The following is a 25,873-nucleotide window of genomic DNA, read 5'->3' as shown; positions in this document are numbered from 1 at the left end:
CAGGGTACAGGGTAACAGGGTGCACGGTAACAGGGTACACGGTGACAGGGTACACAGTAACAGGGTACACAGTAACAGGGTACAGGGTAACAGGGTACATGGTAACAGGGAACAGGGTAACAGGGTACATGGTAACAGGGTACACGGTAACAGGGTACAGGGTACAGGGTAACAGGGAACAGGATGACAGGGTACATGGTAACAGGGAACAGGATGACAGGGTACAGGGTAACAGGGTGCACAGTAACAGGGTACAGGGTAACAGGGTACACGGTACACAGTAACAGGGAACACAGTAACAGGGTACACGGTAACAGGGTACAGGGTAACAGGGTACACGGTAACAGGGTACAGGGTACAGGGTAACAGGGTACACGGTGACAGGGTACACAGTGACAGGGTACATGGTGACAGGGTACACGGTAGCAGGGTACACAGTAACAAGGTACAGGGTACACGGTAACAGGGTACAGGGTAACAGGGTACACGGTGACAGGGTACACGGTAACAGGGAACAGGGTAACAGGGTACAGGGTAACAGGGTGACAAGGTACATGGTGACAGGGTACACGGTAACAGGAAACAGGGTAACAGGGCACAGGGTAACAGGGAACAGGGTGACAGGGTACAGGGTGACAGGGTACACGGTAACAGGGAACAGGGTAACAGGGAACAGGGTGACAGGGAACAGGGTGACAGGGAACAGGGTGACAGGGTACACGGTAACAGGGTACAGGGTAACAGGGAACAGGGTAACAGGGAACAGGGTGACAGGGTACAGGGTAACAGGGAACAAGGTAACAGGGAACAGGGTAACAGGGAACAGGGTGACAGGGAACAGGGTGACAGGGTACACGGTAACAGGGTACAGGGTAACAGGCTTGGGTAACAGTGAGCCTTCTCAGCAGCATCTCTGGCCTCTACCCACTAGATGCCAGTAGCATCCCTGACTTGGAGTTGGGATGATCAAAAATGTCTCCAGACACGTCCACGTACCCTGCTGGGGGTGGCACAAAATTACCCTCTGCTGAGAACCACGGACATGGACCAATTTCCCTGAATGCTGATCTCTATTTAAAAATAGCAAGAGAAGCCAAAAAAATCCACGCTTTTATTTTCCTAGTGCAACCTTAAAGCTGAGGAGAGCAGAAGTCTCTCCGAGTGGGTGTCAAGTAGTGGTTCCTCGGAGTGCACGCGGAGGACCTGGGGGCTCGGACCATTAAAAGGCGCTCCTGCTGCCCAAGTGCCATTGAGTCTAATTATAAGCTCTGCACTGCTGAGCCTGTCTGTCCCATAATCCTCTGCAGCCACCAGGCTGGGGTCCTCCAAGAATGGCTTGTCAGCACTTTTGAGAAACCTGTGGTGAGCATTAAAACCAGACAGCAGAGTTCACATCTCAGACCGTGTGTGCCAGACCTACAGCCCGGACTGTTTTAGATTTCTTCCTCTCTCCCTCTTGCCCTCTCCCTCCTCTCCCTTTCTGTGTGAACAAGTGTGGGCCTGTGTGTGTTTGTATGTGTGATATATGTAGAGGTGTTTGTGACTCTGAGCCACATAGCAGTCACAAATCATGGTTAGATGCCTTCCTCTATCACTGTTTTATTTTTTGAGGTGAGGTCCTTCACTGACCCAGAACTCCTCACTTTAGATGGACTGGCTGGCCTGCAAGCCCCAGAAACCCTGCTGCCTCCACTTCCTAGGCACTGGATCTCAGACATGCACCGACTCTCCAGCGTAGGCACCGAGGGTCTATCTGACTGCACTTCACTGACCGTCTGTGCCACCTGCCTGGCTCCTGGTTTCTTTTTCTTTGAGGCATAGAGAGGTGGGAAACCACTCAAAGTTCTGTAAACTGTCAGCAAAGCGAGGCAGAGGGTATGGACAGGGAGCGTGTGACTAACCAAACAGTAGCTCTTGAGTTCAATTGTATCAGCCTTGTCCCTGGGGCAATGTGGGTGGGATGGGGGAGGGGTTCTGAAGCCTTCCAAACTGCCCCGGTTCTAAGACTGCAGCGGTTCATAGACAGCTTCTTCTGAGGCACACCGGACGTTTACCTGGGTTTCTGAACTCTAGATTTCTTGCTTACGTGACAAGAGCTCTAGCCACAGGGGCAACTCTGCAAGTTATTTGTTTGTGCCACTAAGCTAATATATATTTTTAAAAGTACACTATCCTCTTGATTAGACTCAAACTCACACTTGGAGCAGTGACCTAATCATAGGCAGAAAGTGAAACAGAAATACATTGCTGTGACGGAGGGGTCCACACGCCTAGTAACTTCTAAGATGTTACTCAAGCAGGAATAGAAGATGGACTCTTGGGGCTGGAGGGGGATGGGCTGCAGGGCGTGTCTGAGCTGGTGAAGCACCCGCCGTGCTATCCACGAGGACCCCTGGGGAAGTAGACACAGGCTGATGCCTGGGACCCACTGGGCGGGCAGCCTAGCCTACTCGGTGAGTAAAATGGATGGAGCCTGAGGAATGGTGCCCAAGGTTGACTGACATCCGGCTTCTGCAAGCATGTGCCCCACACATGCGTGCACATCTGTGTGTGCACACAAAGAGCCTTGCCCACAGCACAGGAGGGAAGCCTGCTCCTGGTGCCTATGAAACACTCCCTTTGAAGTCTGTCCATCCACTGCCACCTCCCAGCCACTCTCTTGCTTTAACCTCCGCGGCTGCTTTTAAGACAAGACCTCATTGAGCTCCTGGTTCCCCTGCCTCAGTCTCCCCGGAGCCGGGACGACAGGCACATACCACCACACCCATCCAAATCTGTCTTGTCATTTGTGGCTCCTTTGGGGGTAGAACCCCCCCCCAGGTGTGTTCTGATCTGCAGACCCGTGGCTTTATCCATCCTTTCCTCTTTTACCTGGTTCATGATTTCGGCAAACTGGGGGAGTTTACTGAGCTCCACGAGGTTCAGCCACGTCATGTCCAGGATCCAGCGGAAGGGCTTGGGGGGACACGCCTTCAGGTCCAGGGCTGCTCCGCCTGGGGAGACATGCAAGACAGACCTATCATGTCAGATGCATCAATCACACCAGACACACGGAAGGAGGGAAGAGAAGGGGAGTGGAAGGGAGAGGAGTTTCGGAGTTATGTTTCTTTTTAGTGGTGTTATGTTCCAGTCATTCATTCATCCATCCGTCCATCCATCCGTCCATCCAATACTTACAGAGTGTCCTCCACACACCCACAGGATCCAGGCACTGTGGAGAAGGTGTAAGCGAGGCCACCTTACACATCAGGAAGACTAAACCGAATGTGAACTGGGTTCAACCTTACTGTCAGGGCACATGCAAGATGGGCATTCTTAAGCAAAATATAGGATTTTATTTACAGTGTTGAAAGATCTGTATCACACTGTGTCATAACTGCAGGTCCACTATTATTTATGTGCGCATGTGCATGTGTGTGACTGTGCTGCACATGTGTGCAACTTCTCACAGAGGTCTCAGGAACATCAGATCCCCTGGAGCTGGAATTACAGGCAGTCCTGAGCTACCCAACAAGGCTGCTTGGAACTGAACTCTGCTCGTCTGCAAGAGCAGAAAGTGTTCTTAACCGCTGAGCCATCCCTAACTTCACGGCCCTTCTTAAGAACTCGGTTCAAACGCCTCCCTTTCACATAGAAATAATGCAGACCAGCAAAAAGATATAGGGGTGGGGGAGGGCTCAGGTCTTTATTCTCCCACTTAGCAGCTTCCCAAGAAGCTGTAAATTGAAAATTGTAAATTGAAGTATTGCATTTAAAAAAAGTTTACACAGACCCCTTTGCACCACTAAATAGACTTAGGCAGTCTGTGGCTCTGGAGAGCTCTGACACCCTCAAAATATCACATAAACCTCCCTTTCCTTCCTGACACTGAAACTGCATGTAAGAGGAAGGCTTGCTCACACAAAACTACTACAAATGAAAGGGTTAATCCTGGGAGAGCAGAGGCTGATTCCCAACCACACCCACACCCCTTTTTTGTCTGATTGTCTCCATCTCCATGGGTCCAAAGCTTTAGAGACATCAGAGGAAGATATCTTATCCTCTGTAGGAGTGCATGAATTTGTGAAGCAAGGAGAAATAATTACAGGAGGATTCCTCCCAAAACATCCTGACTGTTCTGCTCTATAGTTCCTCAGTCACCGGTTTCTCCTCTGTCAGGTCAGAGTAACAGAGTAACAGACTCTACCAGGTGGTCGCTGTGAGATGAGTAAGAGCTACACCATCATTAGCGGTTATTGTGACATTTAATTTGTATCCTCCTAAGATTCGGGTCTTTCCCAGCAGCACCCCAGGGGACCTATAGCAAAACAAAGGTAATATCTTTCTAGAATAAACCGGCAAGGAAACAGGGCCATCAGTTGTTCCTTAGTGCAGGTTTGCACCTGGTATCCATTTCATTTTTCAGAGTGCTCTGACACCCTCAGCTGAAGAAGAAAGTCCAAGGCGCCTTGCAAATGCTGCAGACAAGAAGTAATTGATAAGTAAGAACCTCCCTCCTGGGAAATCAAACACTGCTGTGACCATAGACACCAGCTCTTCTCCCTTGAGTATTGAGTGCACAAAGATTAAAAAAATGTCCGTGACATAAGAGAGTCTATTTGTTAGCTCTATAAAAAAGCATTAAAAAAAATAAGCCCTGCTATCCTTTAAAAAATAATTCCATCAAAATGTAAGCCAGTTCGAAACTAAAACAGACTATATAATAAAGTGGCTTTGTTCGGAAAATATCTTCCTTTTCTGCTGAACCCATTGTAGCTCTGTCAATCAACCTGTCATGCAATTTCAAATTAATCTTCCTAAAGCACTGCTTTGCTCATGCCTTATCCCTGCCCATAAAACACTCAACGGCTCCCTGCTGCCAACTGAATTGAATCCAAAGTCCCCTTGCTACCTGTGCTGGCCCTGTGCAATCTGGCTCCCCAGTTTGATGAAATGGGGTCACAGATATGCTCCCACCGCAGCCCAGGTGAGTGCCCATCTTTATTCTCCTGTAAGGAAACCCCTCTCTGGAAAACCCTGCCCTATGTGTCTCTGATGCCTCTCACTCACAACCCTTCCCTCAAAGAAGTCTGTTTCCTTTGGGCAAATAGCTCTGGTCCGACTGAAGGTCTTTACTGGGGAGACAAGGGAAGGCACGGACTTTTGTCTAAAAAGGAGTGTGTCTCAGATCTGCATGTGTCTCTGTCACAGGCTGTGTCCCTGGACCCTCATAGTTTCATGAGCCCTATATGAGCAGCAGGATCCTAGGCTGCAGCTCCAGTTTCCAGCAGGAAGTTCCTCTGCTCTGCAGCGCCTTGTTGGAACCCAGGTCTCCGCTGTGTGCCAGCCTGCCCTCATTTCCACAATACCACACCCCTTACCCCGCCTTGGGACCATTCACTGAGCTGCCCCACTCCAAGAGTGAGCAATGCAGCCTCTGCGGAGGGTGGGGTAGCTCCCATCTGAATTTTGGTGAAGTTAAAAAATTATTTTGGGGGTGTGTATCAAATTCTGAGCCAGCCTCAGCTGTACAATGAGATCCTGAATAGGAAAGAGAGAGGGGGAGGGGGTGCAGCTCACCACCAGCTTATCCTCACCTTGACAACAGGTCCCCTAAGCATAGGTAACAATGGAAAAAAACAAACACAGCAATATAACTAAAAACACAGTTAGGAGAAGCCCAAATTCTTGGTAAGCAGAACTATGTTAATAGAAATTGAAAGAAAAGGCAGAGCAGGGAGGGAGGGACTAAGAGAGTAATATTGCTTTCATTAGGGTACCACGCTCTCTCCCTCCTACATCCCTGACACCAGCATCAGAGAACATCAAAGACCCCATCAGTGTCAATGCCCTCCTCCCAGCCACGATCCAAGCCTCTTACCTTTAATCAGAGCCTGAAATTCTTTGTGCTTCACTGTCCCTCTCTGGAGATCGATCTTGAGTGTCATGAGGAGAACGAAGAGGAATTTGTGGTTTTCATACAGGCCTCTCACCGAGTAGGTGAAGACCTCGTAGGTCAGGTACTCGATGATGTTTGTAATTCTTTTTTGAGGAAGCGGAGACTTTTCAGATCTAAAGTTTGGTTTTAAAATCAAAGAGATTTAAGAAAGAAAAAAAATCTTAAAGACTAGAAATAACAAGGTGTGTGTGTGTGTGTGTGTGTGTGTGTGTGTGTGTGTGTGCATGTGCCCCAGCCCCCATGCTAGCAGCAACACAGGCACACACAGAAACATGTGCCGCATGCAGTTACCCATGGAGGCCAGAAGAGGGTACCATATCACCTAAAGCTGGAGTTACATAAGCAGTTCGTTGCAAGCCACCCGACATGAGTGCTGGAAACCAAATTCCAGTCCTGGTAAGAACAGTGTGTGCTCTTAACCACGGAGCCAACCTCTCTAGCTCCCACCTTCTTTTTTGAGTCGCTCACTGGACTTGGAGCTCTCCGATTGGCTACACTGGCTGACCAATAGGGAGCGCCACTGATGTATCTGTTCCTATTTCCAAGCAATGGGCTTACAATGCTGCCACGCCCAGGTCTTTGGCACGGGTGCTGAGCCTCTGAACTCAAGTCTTCGTGCTTCCATGGCAGAGACCCTATAGACCGAGCCATGTCCCCAGCTTCACAGAAACCTTTAGGTTACCATTTTGGAAACGAATGAGAGGAAGGTGGGAGGGCTTGCCTGGCCATGGACTGGTCAAATAGCTTCAAGAACTGGGCCAGTGAGGTTTGGTACATGATGTTGACCATGCTCATCTCTGTGATAAGGAAGTAAAGGATGCTGCCACGGGTGGCTGCGGGCCGGAACTCCTCCTGAGCTGTGTTGATCTTGATCTCCGTTTCTGCGGCCACGTGAAGCTTTTCGCTCACTTCCGCCGCTGTCTGTTTGGTGATGCGCAGGACCCCAATGAGAGACTCGTCGTCCACCAGGGAACCTGAAAGCCAAAGACAGCAAAATAGCAGGTACAGTGAGGAGATGCTGGCGTCGGTTCAGACACAACACCATTGGCTTCTAACCTGACTCTCCCAGAGACCACAGGCAAGTAGAAGAACCTTTTTGTTGTTGTTGTTGTTGTTTTGTTTTGTTTTTTTAAAGATTTATTTATTATATGTAAGTGCACTGTAGCTGTCTTAAGACACACCAGAAGAGGGCATCAGATCTCATTTACAGATGGTTGTGAGCCACCATGTGGTTGCTGGGATTTGAACTCAGGACCTTAGGAAGAACAGTCAGTGTTCTTAACCACTGAGCCATCTCACCAGCCCCAGGTAGAAGAACTTAACATACCAAAGGGTTCCTGAATTAAAACTACCACCAGTGTCTGAATCTTTCTAAACATTCCTACTGAAGGCTCTTCATCCCTGACTCTACCTGAAAACCCACAGAAAAGACAGGTTTTTGGGGTGTGTGTGTGTGTGTGTGTGTGTGTGTGCTGTTTTCCTTCATGTGGTACATGACAACCTTAGGTGTAGTCACTCAGGGCCTGCCTCCCACCCCCTTATTTGTTGAGTCAGGGTCTCTCACTTGGCCTGAGACTTGCCAAATAGGCTAGGCGAGCTGGTCAGTGATCCTCTGCTAGGGTCGGCATCCCAACTCTGAAGTTACCCACATGTGCCTCCAAGACTGGCTTTCTGAAGCCAATATGGATTCTGGTAGACCCAACTCTGATCAAGCCTCTTTCTTGGCAAGGCAAGCTCATTGCAGACTGAGCCGTCGCCCCTGCCCAATAGGTTCAAATATTTTATGACGGGCCTAGAGAGATGGCTCAGCAGTTAAGAGCACTCACCGCTCTTCCGAAGGTCCTGAGTTCAAATCCCAGCAACCACATGGTGGCTCACAACCATCTGTTATAAGATCTGATGCCTTCTTCTGGGATGTTTGAAGATATACAGTATACTTACATATAATAAATAAATCTTTAAAAAAAAGATTAGTTAATTAAAATCAAATGTTTTAAGACAATGACCAGTGGTGCCAACATCACCTGTGAGAGAGGCTCTCACCCCCATTATCACCTTGGCAACCCTCCCTAAGATCTGCAGGCCTTGCTTCCTGTGCCCCAGGCTATAAAGATGCAGGTGCTGCACCTAGGCTGAAGAACTAGTTTTCTCCCTGCTTCTCAAGTGAAAGCCCTTGTTAGAGATGACCTAGGTCACATATCTGACACTGATCAACCAGGATACAGTAGAAATGTCTTGCCAGGAAAAGGCTGTCTAGCTTCCAGGGGTTTTTTTTTCACTATTGTTTTTTAGTAGAAGTAATGTGTTTATCACAACCAATTCTATTTTAAGACGCAGACGCACATCCGTGGCATGCTGAGTTCACAAGCCTGTGTCTGCAAGAGCAGCACTTCCAGACATGGGATCTCTGCAAGGCTGGTAGTCATCTAGAAATACTGAGCGATTTGGGCTAACACGCCATGTCTAATGTCAGAGTCCAACTGTCATTACCCTTACAGCTGGGAGGCCTTGATCCGGAACAGTCTTAGGCTAGGGAACCAGGCCGCCACTCAACTTGGTGACATTCAGAGTAAGCAGAAGTCACTGCATCAAGACACACAACTTCACCAGCAAAAGCAAAGTCGGCATGCTTTTCACCAAGTTCAAAGTATGTATGTATGTATGTATGTATGTATGTATGTATGTAATGGATGGATGGATGGATGGATGGATGGAACATGTGTTTGGGCCATGCTATACCATAGCTACAATCACAGCTCCCTTTTGAAGTTTTGAGACAAGAGCTCACTAATACAGCCCACGCTGGTCTCACATTCTCCATCCCAGTGCCCTGGCCTCCTATGTAGCCAAGGTTACAGGTGTGTGTGTGTGTGCCCCTCCACCTGGCCTTGTGTGCATTCTAATGGCATTACCATTATAGGAGAGCAAGGCTTTGTCTTCTTCTGATCCAGGGGTTTGAAGTAACAGCAGAATAGATTCATAAATAAATTCCAAGCATGTGGTGGGGTTTAATTAGGCTGCTGCGATTTGTCTATAAAAATGCTGACCTGTTTGCTGATTTTCTTTTCATAAATATTTTGGGGTTGTCTGTCTGTCTGTTTCGAGCCAAGATCTTGTTATGCTGCCCAGAATGACCCGGGGCTTTCTGAGGCCCAACTACCATCAGAGATCCTCCTGCCACAACCTCCCAAATGTTGGGATTACAGGTCTACACAGAAAATGTGTTTTCTTCAGTGTATTATAGAGAGGGTACCTCCTCAAACTGGGGTGTGTGTGAGTCTGTCTATGCAGAGGAGACGCTAACCTTGACTTCTAAGTGGGAATCATTTGAGATGAGCCGGGCCCTTGGGTAGCCACGGTTTCCTGACACACAGGCCTGCACTGTACGTGACCCATCATGAAAGCTTCCTTTGGGTGCTAAATGAAGGGCTGACTGATCGATAAAAATAAAATAAAAATAAAAAAGAAGGGACACATGAGCGTCTTTTAGGCAAGCAAATGAGGCCACCAGGAGCTGCGAGGCTCTGCTCGGGAGCCTGTCTTTGCCTCGGGAGAGAATGATTCTATCAACAAGATGCTCCTAGTCTCATCTGGCTGGCTCTGGTTGCTAATTCAGACATCAGATGCTCTGAGATGTGGCCTTAATGTCTATGTGGAGGCCACCCTGCTTGCTTTTTCATTTGTGAGAGTTGGCTGCTGCCTCTCATCTGTGGTCACGGTGGCACTGGAAGGCTCTAAGAGCTCCTTCCCTGGGTGTGGCGGCTTAGTTGCCTCTCAACGGTGCGGTACCTTTGGTGGCGCTCAGTTTATACAGCAGGTTGTCCTCCAGCTCCTTCATCTTGCGCTTATTGAAGGTCACGTCCTCCAGAAGTTTAACCCTCTCCGACTCCAGCTCCTGTCATCAAGACACAAGCAAAAGAATCTGAGAACCCGAGTTACCCACGCTTCCTTCTGGGGAATCGGGCTCCCTGGTGCTTTATGGGCAACTTCAGAGGTCTGAACGAAATGGTGGACGAAATCATCATCATTGGTCAAAACTATTTATATATTTATGTTTCTCTGGATAATCAATAAAATCATGCCCACCGGCACTGCCATTTCATAGCTCAGGAGAGTGCCCGACGTGTGATCGTGAGGACCCAGGTTCAGATCCCCAGAGACGCTTTGTCCTGAGAACCAGGATGCTGCCCTGCAGAGTCACGGTCCACTCTTCAAGCCCAGGATGTTTAGACATGGTGGAACATTCTTGTAGGGTCTAGAGTGGAACATCATCTTAATAATCATTCATCTTCCTTACTCGTTTTTTTTTTTCACATATGTGAAGGGGTGGTTTTGCGTGTGTTGGGGCTCACATGTGTAGGGTGCATGCATGCATACATGCAAGGTTGATGGTTGGAATCATCCTGATCTCCCACTTTAATCCCTGAAGCAAAGTTTCTCATTAGACCAGAGGTCACAGATACAGCTACCTTGGCTACCCATCAGGTGGGCAGCTGGACCAATCCTGCCTCTCTAGGCATCTGAACTCTCCAAGTCCTTTAACTCATGAGCCACCTCCCTGAGCCCACCTCCTTGAAATATGACATTGATGGAGTCCAAATGAGAAAAAATTTTAACTGTGTGTGTGTGTGTGTGTGTGTGTGTGTGTGTGTGTGATTTTGCTCTTGACAGAGGAATCTTCATGTAGCCCAGGCTAGCCTCAAACTCACAATGAAGCTGAGGATGACCTTGAACCTCGAACCCTTCCACTCCCACCTCCCTCGTGCAGGGATTACAGGCTTGTGCTCGCACGTGCTGTTGATACAGTGGACTTACGGGGTCTGTGCACGCTGGGAAGGGCTCTACCGACTGAGCCGAATCCCCGTCCCTCTATGATTCTCTTTAGTGCAGTTTTTCCCATCTGTATGCAGAATCACAGTTCGCATTTAGGGTTATATTTCAAGGCTGCTAACGAGAACATTCCTTTCTAAGAGCAGCTTTGGAAACCCCGTTAATTTGAGAAGTCTTACAGAAGCAAAGAGGTGATCAAAAGCCCCAGCCCAGCCTTGAGTCAAATGTCTGCAGGGGCTTGAATCTGTCTGCCTGAATATTATTTTCATCCAGAATTTGGTGTCTAACTGGCAGGAGCTTGCCAGTACTTTTAATTCATTTTTTATAAAGGTTTATTTATTTTATGTCTATGAATATATTGTAGCTGTCTTCAGACACACAGAAGAGGACATCAGATCTCATTACAGATGGTTGTGAGCTACCATGTGATGGCTGGGAATTGAACTCAGGACCTCCAGAAGAGCAGTTGGTGCTCTTAACTATTGACCCATCTCTCCAGCCCATGCTTTTAATTCTTAAGAGCACCAACTTTGAGCCTCTGCAGGATAGGACTCACATGCTGACTTTCCTTCACACCCCTTGTTGTTAGTTATGTCTGGGGAAGATGAACCCCTGCGTAGCATTCCAGTAATAGTTACTGGCAGAGATAGATGGGATAGACTGTCCTCAAAACCAGACTAGTACCCCTGCCCTCCTTCGTGCAGAGCTGTAGGGTTTGCGGGAGTGGTGAGGAGTGTGGCCATCCCCTTGCAGGAGACTATGAATGGTTTGCACTGAAATGACCATCCCTGGGGATGGAGACACGGGAGAGCTGGCGAGTGCTCACTGTGCAGGCATGAGGACTTACTTAGGTCCTGATTCCCCAGCAGTATAAAGCATCGGGCAAGGTAGAGCGAGCCTGTGACTGTAGGGAGACAGGAGGGGTCCAGGGGCTTGCTAGCTGGTCAGCCTAGCCTAACTGGTGAGCTGCAGATTCAGTGATGGACTGTTCTTCCGGGGGAGGGGGGGGGAGGGGGGGTGTCCTGAGTTGGCTCACAACCATTTGCTGTGGGAGCCTGTGCCCTCTTCTGGTGTGTCTGAAGACAGCAACAGTGGGCTCATTAAATAAATAAATAAATAAATAAATAAATAAATAAATAAATGTAATCCTTTTAAAAATAATGTAGGAAATAACTGAGGAAGACATTTGATTTAGGTCTTTGGCCTTCACATGTGTGTTATATATATATATATGTACATAGATGCTCACAGAGGCACATGCATAGGAAAACCCAAACAGAAATCACACTCAGTCCCTTTTTAATACAATAGGGAAAATCATGCGTCACAGTATGGTGGACCTTTGCTTGCCCTGAGGAGCTTCCCGGAGACCCGGCAAACTGGAAAATCCATGTTGTTGTCACTGAGTGAGACCCTGTCCCTCTGGCCTCTGGAGGCTCTGTAGCAAGGCCGTCAGGAGGGGACAGCGTGCCTGTGAAGTCTGTCTTTACTGCTCTGCAGCAAGCCTGGCTGGCTTTGAGGAGGAGCGGAAGTTAAAGAGGGGAATGTGGGCAATGGACAGACCTTTGGATAGCACAGCCTCAGAGGAGAGCTACAGCCTCAAGAACCCATTCAAAATAGGCCACCCGCACCTGTCCAAACAAGAGGGGGCTTGTTTGCAGTGCCCTCTATCTTTCTCATGAAGGAGAGTGGGTGTCGCATCTCTCTGCCTTCTGGAATACCTCTCCTCACTTTGAGGCCTGCTGTCTGCCCCTTTTTCTCACCTTTCCGCCCCCCACTGTTGCCACTCTGCCCTCATTCTCCCTCACCTTGACTTTCCCTTGAATACTAAAATGAGCTACATCACAGTAAGTGTGAACTCAGTGGTGCTTTATGCAAATACAGTTAATATATGCAAATATATGTTGTGCATAAAATTGAGTTTTCTGAACACCCTAAAAGTTACTCTGGTATCATATCTAGCTTTTAAAGTATTGCAGGCCTGAGGTGTTCTTGGATTCACAAATGCCCTTCGTTACACCCAACTGGTTTGCATCCTCCAATGGAAATTTCGCTTGAAGTATTGTTCCCTCTATCATTACATTATTACTCTGCAATATCTGAAGTCCCAACAGTTGGTAATGGCTGTGCAGGGGAATTTTCTTTTTCTCTGGGATTGCTTTTTTTATTAAATTTTTCAGGTGTCTCCACAGCACTATGGAATGAAGTATATTGGATCAATACACCCAAAGACAGAAGGGCAGAAACATAAAGTCATGTATGTGTGTGCACAGATGTGCATGTGTGAATGTGTGCAAATGTGTGCATGTGTGTTTGCAAGCATCTGTGCAAATGAGTGTGTAAGTGTGTGTGTTTGTGTGTGTGTGTGTGTTTATGTGAGGTATCTGGGGATGGAGGATAACTGAATCATATAATTTCCTAACAAATTATCACTGAGAAAGAAATATCTCCTTATGCTAACAAGAGGAAGTATGATTTGGACTTATATTTTCTACAAATTTGCTATTACAACATCCTAATCTATTTTATTTATTCATTCATTCATATATTTGTTTTTTGGAGGGGCTGTGTGATAACCTAAGATTTATCCCTCTCCTTCCACCATGGGGTCCCCAGGGACTGGATTCAAGTCCCCAGGCTTGGCTGCAAGCACCTGACCTGCGGAGCCATCTCACTGGCCCTCTCCTGAGCCATTTTAATTTAATTTTAAGTTTTTCCCTTGGGAGCGATTACCTGTTTCTCTGTGAGAATGACCCTCCTGAGTAACTGGTTCTCCAGCCCCTTCATGGTGACAGTGAAATCGATGACGGACGTCTTGGCATTGATCTCAGGGGTGAAGGCGGGGTTTGGTAACTTCGTGGTGATGTAAAGTTTAAACGAGTCCATGATATCACATTCCTTATCACCCACTTTCACCTACACAAGGTTGGATGAAAAGCAAGGAACGGCTTAATGTCGCCCAAACAAGATCCGCACCTCAACCAGCCCCCAATTCACGACATACCAACACAGATGGGAGAAACTAGAAAGGCTACAGGCAAATCAATCATGGCTGACGAGAGAGGAAGAATGTGTCTTCTCCAGAGACAAAGCTCCTGATAGGTTATCTGATCCCAAGGGGGCCGGCCCCAAGCACATATGCTCATAAGCAACACTAAATGATCTCCGTGGTGTGTGTGTGTGTGTGTGTGTGTAAAACAAGAATAACTAAAGAAAAAGAAGTCATGGGTTTTAGAGTGTGGGAGCAGACACAGGAGTTGGAACACGGAGAGGGAACGGAAAGGATGTAAATAGGTATTAAATTCCAAAATTAAATTTTAACCTTAATTTTTACATTGTCTAACCTAAAAGAAAAAAAATAGCCAGCTTAAAAGATGGGGAGGGCATTGGGGGTCTGAGACAGGAGAGGGTGTCCCCGGGGTCAAGGCTGTGACATCTGGATGAATCGGGAAGGAGGAGTTGGGAAATTGTCTGTATTACAGATCTTAAATAACAAAGCCTGTCTGATTTTGAGTGATCCGGATTTATTGGTGCCTCTGCCTGAAGATGTTCTTAGCATCTTTGTCCAAAGCAAATCAAATAAAAGACGGATCCAAAGCCAGCAGGGAGTAAAGGAAAACCTGGACACATCTAAGGCCTGACTTTGAAATTTACAACTCCCATCAATTCTCTTATCGTCCGCCCCCTAGAGGAAGAAATTACAACGAAACAAAGAACTGTGCTGTGTTTCTAGAATTATATTCTTTTCTGCATTCCATGGTCACATCTCCAACATGTCTGACAGCAGAGTTACCAGAAACTTAACATTGACTTTAAACACTGCTATTGGTAGGCTATTTAACTTTCTAAAAAAAACAGGTGGAACCCACAGCATCTTCAAATGACTAACATCTCTAATGGGTCATGATCTTACATGGGAGGGAGCCTTCCTATTACTGAGATGGAGTACCGGGGGTCATCTAAATGACTTCAGTAATGGAGGCTCTGTAACTTCCCTTGGCAGGGTAAATGTGGTATACAAAGCAAGCCAGGCCTGAGAGGACAGACACTATACGTGATTTTATACTCAGATGTGGAATCTAAAAGTGTGGAGCTCTTAGAAGTGAAGAATCCAACACAGGTTATTTGGTGCTGGTTGGGGTAAGGGGTGGGAGTGGGGAGAGGGTTGGACAAAGAGCACAGACTTTGGTTCCTATGTGATCATGTTCCAGATGTCTATAGTAAGATGGGCATTGAAGGGATTATTTATTTATTTTTATTTATTTGATCAGGGTCAACATTATATACTATACATGAATACCAAAACAACACATGGTACTCTGTAAGTATATATAGTCCCTATTTGTCAACTGAATTTTTTTAAATTTTGTATGTGTGAGTGTTTTGCCTGCATATGTGTATTTTTGCCACATGTATGTCTGGTTGCCATAGAGACCAGAAGAGGCGATTAGATTCCCTGGTGCTGGAATTACAGGCGGTTGTGAGCTGCCATGTGAATCCTGGGAATTGAACCCAGGTCTCCTGGAAGAACAGCATAGGCTCTTATCGGCTGAGCCTTTCCAGCTCCTGTCAACTAAATACTTTTAATGGGGATTCCAAATTGTGGGTGAATCCACAGTGGCCAAAGAAATCATCAAGACAGTATTTTTAGCTCCCTTTTCTGGCAAAGGAAATTTCAACTTTGTAATCTCATGGGGAAACAAAAAGAATTCCTGGGGACATTGAGTTCATTTTATTCATTTTTTCCATTAAATCAAATTCATCCCTCCAGCTTACGTTGGTGCTCGATGTTCCATTGAAAGACTGAAACAGTGGCAAATAAAGAATTCACGCTGCAGGGTTGGGGAGATGCCTCAGCTGTTAAATTGCTTGTCACAAAAGCATGAGTTAAGTCTGGATCCCCAGATCCCATGAAAGATTCTGGGTAAGCCTGGCAACCCACCTGTAACTGTAATTACAGACTCTGAAAGCAAGGACAGGAGATCCCCGGAGCAGGCTGGAGAGGGGGAGAGGCATTGGGTGAATTCTGCATCAAGGACTCAAGTGGGAGCTGATGGAGAACGAGTCCAAACAACCACCTCAGGCATACACACTCAGCCTCAAGTCTACATACACACAGACACACACAGACACACACAGACACAAACATACACACATAAACACAAAACACATACATGTACACATACACATACACACAAACACATACATACACATACACACATAGAAAACACACATACACACAAACATACACATAAACACACAAAACACACATACACGTGCACATATATATACAAACACACACATACACAAAACATACACAAAAACATACATAAACACATATATGCACAAACATGCATACACACATATACACAAAACACATAAATATACACAAACACATACACACAAGCATACATAAACACATGCACACATATATATATATATATACACACGCGCGCGAGCGCAAGATTTTTTAAAAAGTCACATGGTAAAGAAAATACTCTAAGTAAATCTGTGTTTAAGGAGAAAACCCTCATTCTTCACGCATTCCCTAATAGTAAGGAAATTAGCAAACTGGAAGTGAAGTAATCGAAGTTAGAGCACTGCCATTTATCAAGAAATAAAACCAATGAACCTTCAAAGGAGAGAATGAGACCAATTAAAAAAGGAGACACTTATATTGAAAACAATTTGTGTTATCATCAACAATTGGGAAAAGAATCCCATTGCTTCTAGAAAGTCAATGAGTTTAGATTGAAAGTTAGTAAAGATAGAAATGGACAAATCAATGTCTATAGGCTTTATTAAAATGCTATTTTCTTCAGTGAGGAGATCCAGGTATGTGTATTTAGCTTGCAAAGCCATTTTTATAACATATAGCTAAAATTATAGGCACACACACACACAAACACATAATTTCTGTGTAATACTATTATATTGTTATTAAGGTAAAAACCTGCTTCCTATCTCATTCCGACCAACTGAATGCTCTTACAAGGATACCGCTCTTCTGGAGATTGTTTTATATATTACTAAAAAATAAAATAAAATCAAAGAAATCAAAACTGCATGGCACCCAGCAATATGTTTCATTTGTACGTATCTCTTAAAAGGTGAGTTTTCAAGAACTCTTTCAGCAACTCAGTCACATATGATACATTGTATCCCATAAACACCTGTGATGGTTATTTTCCAATTAAGAATAAATCGCTCAAAGCAAAGCCAAACTGGGGCTGGGGGGCTGGCTTAGGGGTTAAGGGCAAGGCTGCTCTTGCAATGGACCCAAGCTCAGGGCCCAGCACCCACGTGTTGGCAGCTCACCCACCGCCTTTAAATCCAACTCCAGGGGGTCGAGGCCCTCTCCTTGTCTTTGCAGGTACCTGCACTCGCAGACACATAACCTCCACACAAACGTACATGAGTCAAATGAAATGTGTTTTTAAAGTAAAGCTAATAGCTACTACTGTGGGGGAGGGCAGGCATGGGGCAAGTTTCTGGTGTGCAGAAGCAGCCACCTGGAAGAAGCAGTGAGTGTTGCCTGGGAATGCTGGTTTCCAGTGTACGAAACATCAGCACCCCAAAGAGTGGCTCCACCACTGTGCCAAGGCCAAGAGATGCCACCCTTGTCCTCTGTCACAAACCCCTCACCTTGAAAGCGGTGCCCGATTTGATGAAGTTCTTCTCCAGCACGTTGTCCAGAGCCGGGTCCAGCTCCTCTCGAATGTCCTCGATGAGAAGGGGGCGACCCAGCGAGAGGCTGTCCTCCAGGTGTGTGCGGAAATACTTATGGTTCAGAGATGTCACCTGAAGATAAAGAGCTCCTTAGTCTAAAACTGTCCCCAACAGCGCCCCAGTTGCTAAGTGGGAAGCAAGTCGTCTGTTGGATGGCTGACTGGGAATTGAAAGGGCGTTGTGAAAAATATAAAATATAAAAGAAAAGCAGTAAGCAGAAACTAAGTCTTAAAACTTGGGGAGTCCTGACTGTTGAGGCAAGAATGTGACCCAGAAGAAAAGAAGGAAACCCCCTGAGATGGAACGCCAGAGCTCCCAGCAGATGAGAGATGTCATGGAATCGTCTTACGAAAGCTGTCTAACTAGAATCACTCACAGACAGCAAGGGGCTGTGATATAGCTCTATCTTCTTCGGGCCCCTCTGAAATGAATAGGGGATAATAAATATTCATAAAAATGACAGGGTGTGGTTCAGTGGTTAGAAGATCTTGCTGCTCTTCTAGAAGACCTGAGTTCGGTTCCCAGCACACACACACACACACACACACACACACACACACACACACACACTGGGCAGTTTACAACCACTTATAACACCAGCTCCAGAGGTCTGCTTCCCTTTTGTCCTCTACAGGTACTGCACTCACACGCACATATCCACATGCAGATGCACACGGGTACACATAGCAAGGCTAAAACAAGTCTACAGAAAATAATGTCAGAGCCAGGTGTGGTGTCACACACATTTAATCCCAGTGCTTGGGAGGGAGAGGCAGAGAGATCTCTGTGAGTTCAAGGCCAGCCTGGTCTACAAAGTGAGTCCAGAACAGCCAGGGCTCTGTTACACAGAGAGACTCTGTCTCGAATAAAATAAAAATTTAAAAATCAATAGAATGAAAATGTCATAAGTGATATACTGAGAAGCCAAAGGTCCCTCCCAGAACTCAGCAGAAAATCTGACTATAATTCAGTCTTAAATGTCACCTTTGTCATTAGGCTTCTCATAGAAGTTCTTCATGGGGTCAGAGGTGACCCCTTCTTAGCTCACCGGAGCTCGGTCATGAATGTGTATGTGATGCTGCCAGTACGCCTTACCTACGGCTACTGAGGCGGTCAGATGACCTCCCCCGGTAGCGATGGCGCACTTTGACGGATTCATTTAAATTCCATAAATATTGGAATGCCTACACTATGTAAGAGCTGTGTAGGCAATATAAACATGGAGAAAACTATAAACCTGACTATACGGAAGTTTATGGCTCAGAAATAAAAGAGAGAAATGTGCAAAGAGCAGTAATTCAAGTCAGACACCGAGTCCAGGACGGAACTACAAACAAACCGCAGACAGGCCTTGGGAAGGAGGAGGGCCATATAACTAGGGACATGGAGAGTCTTGATGAAGCAAGCATTGGATAGAAGAGGCTTTGAAGGCAAATACTGATTAAGACTTTTGTGTGAGATGTAAGTGGATAGACCAGAAGGGTGGAAAATATATTCTAATTAGTAAAAATAATATAACAGTGTTAGTTTGTATATGCATGGCCTAGGAAGGGGCACTGTTGGGAGGTGTGGCTTCGTTGGAGTAGGTGTGGCCTCATTGGAGTAGGTGTGTCACTGTGGGTGTGGGCTTTAAGACCCTCATCCTAGCTGCCTGGAAACCAGTATTCTGCTAGCAGCCTTCAGATGAAGATGTAGAACTCTCAGCTCCTCCTGCACCATGCCTGCCTGGATGCTGCCATGCTCCCACCTTGACGATAATGGACTGAACCTCTGAACCTGTAAGCCAACCCCAACTAAATGTCCTTGGTCATGGTGTCTGTTTATAGCAGTAAAACCCTAACTAAGACAATAACCAAATTTATGAAAAGTCAGGCCCCATCTCAAAACAAAACAGAGGGGCATAGAGGAGGGAGAGAGAAGAGGCCAGGGAGATGACTCAGGTCACTGTCATGCCTGACGACCTGAGTTCTGTCCCCGGAACCCCCATAGTGGAGGGAAAGAACTGGCTCTTACACCTCTTCTGGCCTCCATATGCACACTGTGGCATACGCAGGTATGTACACACAAGTGCATACACACACACATACTGTGTAAATAACATACTAGTGAGTTTCTTAAAACTGTGGGACATGAGGAATTCTGGGAGTGGGACATAGAAGCACGGAATGGTCCGTATTGATCATTGACTGAAAACACCAGTGGCAACATGATCCCTGAAGGAGCCAGCAATGTTCTCATCCTGGCCTCACGTAACCCCAGTTTAAAATGTACACCGTATGAGGCAGTACAGGAAATGCTGGACATGGGTGCGTCACGTGCTGCCACGGGCCTGGGTAGGACTGACAGAAACCAGCCTTGGGGACACTATTCCTGGACCTTTTCCATTAGTCCAGCACAAAAGCCATGCTCATCGCTGGCCACTGTAGTCCTGACAGGGAGATGAAGAGAGACGGGTGGGCAAGAGCGGGAATGGGAAGACAGTAGGGAGGTGGAGGCCAAGGGGGTTAGACGTTCAAAGCCATCGTTGCCTACGTGCTAAGTTGGAGACCAGCCTGGCATCCGAGAGAGCCAGACCCTAGAAATAAACTAACAGAGAAACAAAAAGAATACGAAAGGAATGACATCATCAGAGCCGTTGCCCCAAATTGCCGATGCACAAGAGTCCAAAGGAGCAAATGTTGGCGAGGAATGTGACGTGACAGTTTACGTCTGGAATGTTCCCAAAGGGCCGCTGGTTAAAGACTCCCTTCCCAGCTTGCAGCTACTGGGAGATGCAGGGAATACTAAAGAGGGAGAGGCTAGAGGGATGAATTTAGGTCCAGGCTATACCTTTAAAGGCAACAGAAGCACCGTGTCACTTCAGTCCCTTCTACGTTCTGGCCATGGCGAACGGTATTGCCATATACTGCCGCCATTGTGTGCTGCCTCAGCTCAAAGCAACTCAACCAATAATGGACTGAAATCTTGCAAACTGTACGTCACAATAAACCCTCTGTCTTTATAAGATGGCCTACTCAAGGAGGTCATGGGTTGGCCTGATGCTGCTTGTATTCTAATGCTAAATACTGCTTCTTCAAGAAGGGTTGCCTCTGAAGAGGGGACCATCTGGTACTCAGGTGATGCCTTGTGAACCTTCCCTGTTTTATCTCATCAATCAAGGGCCAGAGCCTGTGATTGGGCAGTGGAAGGGAAAGGTGGGACTGGAGGCTCGAGAGGGGATGGCGTGGAGAGAGGCGGAGAGGGGATGAAGAGGAAGCCACGATGGACCAGAACCATGTGGCCAGGAGAAATCGCAAGTAACAAGGGGACTTACAGCTGGGGAGTAAGTTAGTGCAGTGTTAGGTCTGCCCAACCTAGGCATATGGCTTATAATTATAATATCCCATTGTTTATCTTGTATACGGGCTTATTAGCGTTGGAAATTCCAGCAACACAAGTATTTGTTACAGGAGCAGCACAGACAGCTTCGTGGGTGGCAGAGTCTACTGAGCCTTTGAGAGCACCTTCTGGTTTATATACACACCAAATCAGACATACCTGCAAATCGTTTTCTTTTTCCTTCGATTTAATCCACGTTTTACCCTGAGTCTGGGGATCGATGAGCAGAGGGTATCTGGTGGCCTTTGTCACAATAATGCCATTCTGAATTGACAAGTCATCTCCAGGGAGTCCCTGCAGGCCCCACTCGCCAATCTGAAGAGGAGGAAATGGAGGGGGACTCAGAGAACAGGAATGTGATGGCTGGTCATTGAGAGCTTATAACGTTAAATGGAAATCATTTAAACACGTGTTTCCATGTGGGGTAGGAAAAGAACCAAACCAACCTGTGAATATGAGCCAAGTGATGTTAATTAAGTTCAGAATTAGAAAGCAAATTTTGATATTTAGCATCTACAGTTTTTATTTGTCCATGTATGTATGTGTGTATGGGTGGGTGGGTGGATGGTTTTGTACACATAAGAGTACTGCTTACAGATACCGGAAGAGAGAGTTATTTTCCCCAGACCTGGAGATACAGGGACTGATAGCCTCCCCATGTAGGTACTAAAAACAGAAACTTTGTCCTTACTATTGATCTAATGGATAAATCTGGGTTTGTCCTCTTATGCTGATGTATGTGTGTGTGTGTGTGGTGTGTGTGTGTGTGTGTGTGTGTGTGTGTATTTACAGAAGAGGTTGTGAACGTAAGCCAGTGTCAGAGAAGATAGCCCTCATCCCCCCGCCCCCCAGTGTTCCTCCTCTTCCTGGCCTCTGGTTCTGCTTACAAGGCTTATGCAAAGATAATTGGGGAGACAGCTGGGTAGACTTTGGCTGAGATACACCAGTAGGAGTTCATCGACGGTAAATATGATGATTTCCTTCCCCAAATTTAAGTGGGATTACATCATGGTCAATGAAATCCCCCAGAGATCCCACAGAGTAACCAGAATCCACCTTTGTTGAATCATCCCCTAGCACCTCCAAAGACCCTGATGACTGAGTGCTATCTGGACCCACCTTGGGACCCAATGTATCTCCTATATGTAATCCACCCCCTGCAACATTGTTTGAGCCAGAGGCTACTTTGTAACCTTTAAGTACCAAACGTGGGAAATCCACAGCCTTGCCTTCCCAGAGGACAGGATGCAGCAACTGCCGCCTACTTGCAACACTGCAATTCACTTCAGTTTGGATACAAACTGCTTGGGAAGTACTTGTGGCCACAGGAGCTTGGCAAACTGTGTTAAAAGCCGACATTGGTCTCAAAATCCCAGCAAGTCAGGTTTGCCGCTGGCCATCAGTACCAGACCACGTTAGGAAATCACTGTTCCCTGTGGCCAATCTCAAGTGTGAGTTTGACTGGGTTTGTAGTTACCCGGGAGACAGGCTTCTGGGCTGCCTGTGAGGGCCTCTGAGAGACTCTGCAGAGGAGGGAAGACCCACTCAGAATCCATCCAATGACCCGGGGTCCCCCAGTGATTAAGAAGGAGAATGTGAGCTCTACACTAGCATCCTCCTCCTCTCTCTGCTCCCTGACTGCGGATGCACTGTCGCCAGCCACCGCCTAGCTTCCCCTGCCAATGAAGGACTTTACCCTCAAGCTGAGGGCCAAAACAAATCCTTTTTTCCTTAGATTATTTTGTCATAGCAGTAAGAAAAGAAACTAAAACACTATAAAACCTAATATAAATAGCATATATAATCACCAATATATATTATATTCACATATACATCTCATATATAACATAATGCTTAATATATACTTGCATACATAAATACCTCATATATATATAACATATAATACATAATATATATTATATTTATATACATAATATACTATAATACCTAGGCAGTGCTGACCTTTGCCTCAACCCTTTGAAAGAAAATGTAACAATTAATATTTTAAATCACAGAAAGCCATTAAGCTGTCTTAAGTAATGGAGATAAAGTTTTCAACTACAGACCATTAAACCAGACACTCTTTGGCTTCTTGTCCATGGTAAGAAGTGAAACAAGAGAGACTCTGAGACTGCGGGAAGAGTCACACTTACTGTAGGAGGGTCCACCAACATCGCAATAAGATTCAGGTTTTCGGTGAAAGGGATTTTCCGCGCTTTCAACTCTAACTCCCACTGGTCTTTAAGCAAATAGTTCCGAAATATCTGATTGAAGGGGCCGAGGTAGGAGAGGAAGCCCGTGCATAGCAGAACATCGCCTACGAGTCTGTGAAGAAAAACAATGCAGATGCTGTCTCTTCAGAGGGAGCCACTGGAGAAGCCAGGGTGCAGGCTTGCTTTGCCATGGGATAGAATCTCTCTTTGCCCCTGAACAGTGGAGAGACTGCAAAGAAGAGCCCTAGGTGCAAAAGGAGTGGGCGGGGTCATCCTCGGGTGGGTCTGAGAGATGCAAGCAGGCTCCTTCCTGAAGCGTGGACCATGCCTTCTTCCTATTGCAAGCCTTGTCTACAACCTGTCTTAGGCAAAGACTTTGTGTTTTGTATACGTCTGCATAGTCATGTATACAGAAACGTGTGTGTGTGTGTGTGTGTGTGTGTGTGTGTGCGCGTGCGTGCGCGCACACACACAAACGCACAGGCGCTCGTGGTCCTGTACACAGGCCGAGTCAATGCCGGTTGTCATTCCTCAGGTGTCACGCCCACCTTGTTCCCACATCGTTTTGTCATCCCAGGCAGGGCTTCTCTCTGACTTGGAGCTCATTAGCTGACCAGAGAGGCCCCAGAGCTCTACTTGTCTCGTTAACCTCCTAGTTCTGGGATTCCAGACAGGCACCACCACATTTGTCTTTCCACATCTTTGCAAGGCAGGGCCTCCAAGGGCTGAGTCCTCTCCCTGCCTAATGCACGTTGTTGAAATCACCGAGGGTAAGCCCGGGGAATCAGACAAGTGTCAGGCAGTCCCGGTGAACAGTGAAATGCAACATCACCAGATGAGCGGCGTCCCCAGCCCCACCCCACTCCCACTAGAAACATGTCCAGCAGAGCTCCGGCCAAGTCCCTTTGTGTTTTACCTCAAAGGTGTGATTGCAGACCTTGGGGGATTCAGAGACGTGTGGATGGGGGTGGGATTTGTGGTTTTGATGTCCCATGGAGGTGGGACGGGCGTTGGTGGCTGAGAAGGAAGCCCACACAGACAGCCTACCTATTAATCTGGGCCTTGAACTCCTTGCTCTGCTGCGTCCACCGGACTTTCTCCCCGCTCAGCCCGTCGATGAGCGTGGAGGCTGCCTGCATCTTCTTCCGGCACATGTCGGCATCGTTGAGCAGATCCTGCATTCAGAAATGAGAAATGTCTCAGACAACATTGTAAAGTTCTTGAGCAGGAATATGTCACGTTACCGCATAAAACTATGCCGAAGAATTTCTCAGCTTGCAGAATCAATGTGGCTGGAAAATAACACAGTGATAAACTAACACATCAATTACATTTTGATCATTCATTCATTATATGGTGATAGGTTCGTTTTGTTTTTGTTTGGTTTTAACATTACAAAATCTCAAAGACATGTGTAAACAGGGCCGGGACTGGAGCTCAGTTGGGAGGGTGCTTGCCTAGCACGCATGAAGCCTTGGGTTTGAGCACCAGCAACCCGCGCAGCCAGATGTGGTAGTGAAGGCTGTAATCCCAGCAGCCTAGAGGTGGAGATTCAGAGGTTCGAGGTCATCTTTGACTGCATTGAGTGGAGGGAAAAGTGGGGTGCATAAAACCCTGTCCCCAAGATGAATAATTACATAAAAATTAAATGAGGCTAAAATTCAAGGAAACTTTATGAAACTCCCAAGATTTATATAAGTTAAAGCAGTATTTCTATTAACTCTTTTCCAAAAATAAACCATAGTAAAAATGATGCTATTCCTTTAATTAATTTTTAATCAGTATATAAAACAATGGATTATGGCATTTCATATATGCATAAAATTGTCCTTAGCTCATACCCATGTCCCTGTTGTCCTCCCTCCCATTTCAGTGATTCTGTTTCTCCTTAACCCCTCATTTTCCTTCTGCTTTTATGTCATTTATAAAAAGATTATAGACAGATAGATAGATAGATAGAGATAGATAGATGCATACATGCATACATATAAATATATGGATAAATATACAGATAGATATATATCTATGTGGATAGAGGAATGATTAATAGATACATAGATGATAGATACATAAATACATAGATGATAGATACATAGATACATTCATACATACATATGAATGGATAATAAATAGATATTCAGATAGATATAGATGTATATCTGTATAGATGAAAGACAGATGATAGCTACACATAGATACATACATTCATATATACATATAAATAGGTAAATATATACAGATAGATATAAATATAGATCTACATGGATGGTTATACAGATAGCTATAGATTGGTGATAGATGGGAGATAGATGACTAGATGGATAGATAATAGGTATGAATGGATAGAGAGCAGAGAGAGGTCTAGGCAGATATGACTGGGTGGCAAAAGACACTGATAGGATCCACCTATGAGAGGGAGTGCATGCTCTCTGAGAAACGAAAATACCTGAGAAGATAAGTATCTGCATGTACTGAGACATGACATATGGAGTGTGCCCAGTTTTTACGTATATGCCTTAAAGCCGCATTTCATGCACCCTCAGAGCCGCTTCCCACAGAGCACCTGTGTGTCTCACCATTTTCTCGTTCATCGCGGCGTCAAATTTGGCCTGGACTTTATCCAGCTCAGCCTGCTTCTCGTCCAGCAGCGCCTGGGCCTTCCCTAGTTCCGCATTGGCCACGGCCAAGCGGCCTTCCTGCTTGGCCAGGTTTGCCTTGGAAGGAAGGGGAAATGGTTCACGCAGAGTCACACAAGCCCTATGAAACATTCATGGTCTTAGTCCGT

The 25,873-nt window shown here is 46.2% G+C and overlaps 1 protein-coding gene across 1 annotated transcript in view; it reads right to left on the bottom strand.

The window, feature by feature from the left end:
• Dnah8 (dynein axonemal heavy chain 8) overlaps nt 1-25,873 on the bottom strand; it is a 238,386-nt gene that overhangs the window by 68,609 nt on the left and 143,904 nt on the right. Inside the window, exons 67-76 of the mRNA XM_052164217.1 lie at nt 25,665-25,802; nt 24,136-24,263; nt 23,029-23,200; nt 21,035-21,190; nt 17,414-17,569; nt 13,502-13,684; nt 9,728-9,833; nt 6,660-6,912; nt 5,861-6,051; nt 2,872-2,993 (exon numbers count right to left, since the gene is read on the bottom strand). Coding sequence (XP_052020177.1) covers nt 2,872-2,993; nt 5,861-6,051; nt 6,660-6,912; nt 9,728-9,833; nt 13,502-13,684; nt 17,414-17,569; nt 21,035-21,190; nt 23,029-23,200; nt 24,136-24,263; nt 25,665-25,802 — 1,605 coding nt within the window. The remainder of the gene's footprint in view (nt 1-2,871; nt 2,994-5,860; nt 6,052-6,659; nt 6,913-9,727; nt 9,834-13,501; nt 13,685-17,413; nt 17,570-21,034; nt 21,191-23,028; nt 23,201-24,135; nt 24,264-25,664; nt 25,803-25,873) is intronic.

This window comes from Apodemus sylvaticus, chromosome 19, assembly GCF_947179515.1.
Source record: "Apodemus sylvaticus chromosome 19, mApoSyl1.1, whole genome shotgun sequence".
Lineage (NCBI taxonomy): Eukaryota > Metazoa > Chordata > Mammalia > Rodentia > Muridae > Apodemus > Apodemus sylvaticus.
This window is presented reverse-complemented; position numbering and strand designations above follow the sequence as displayed.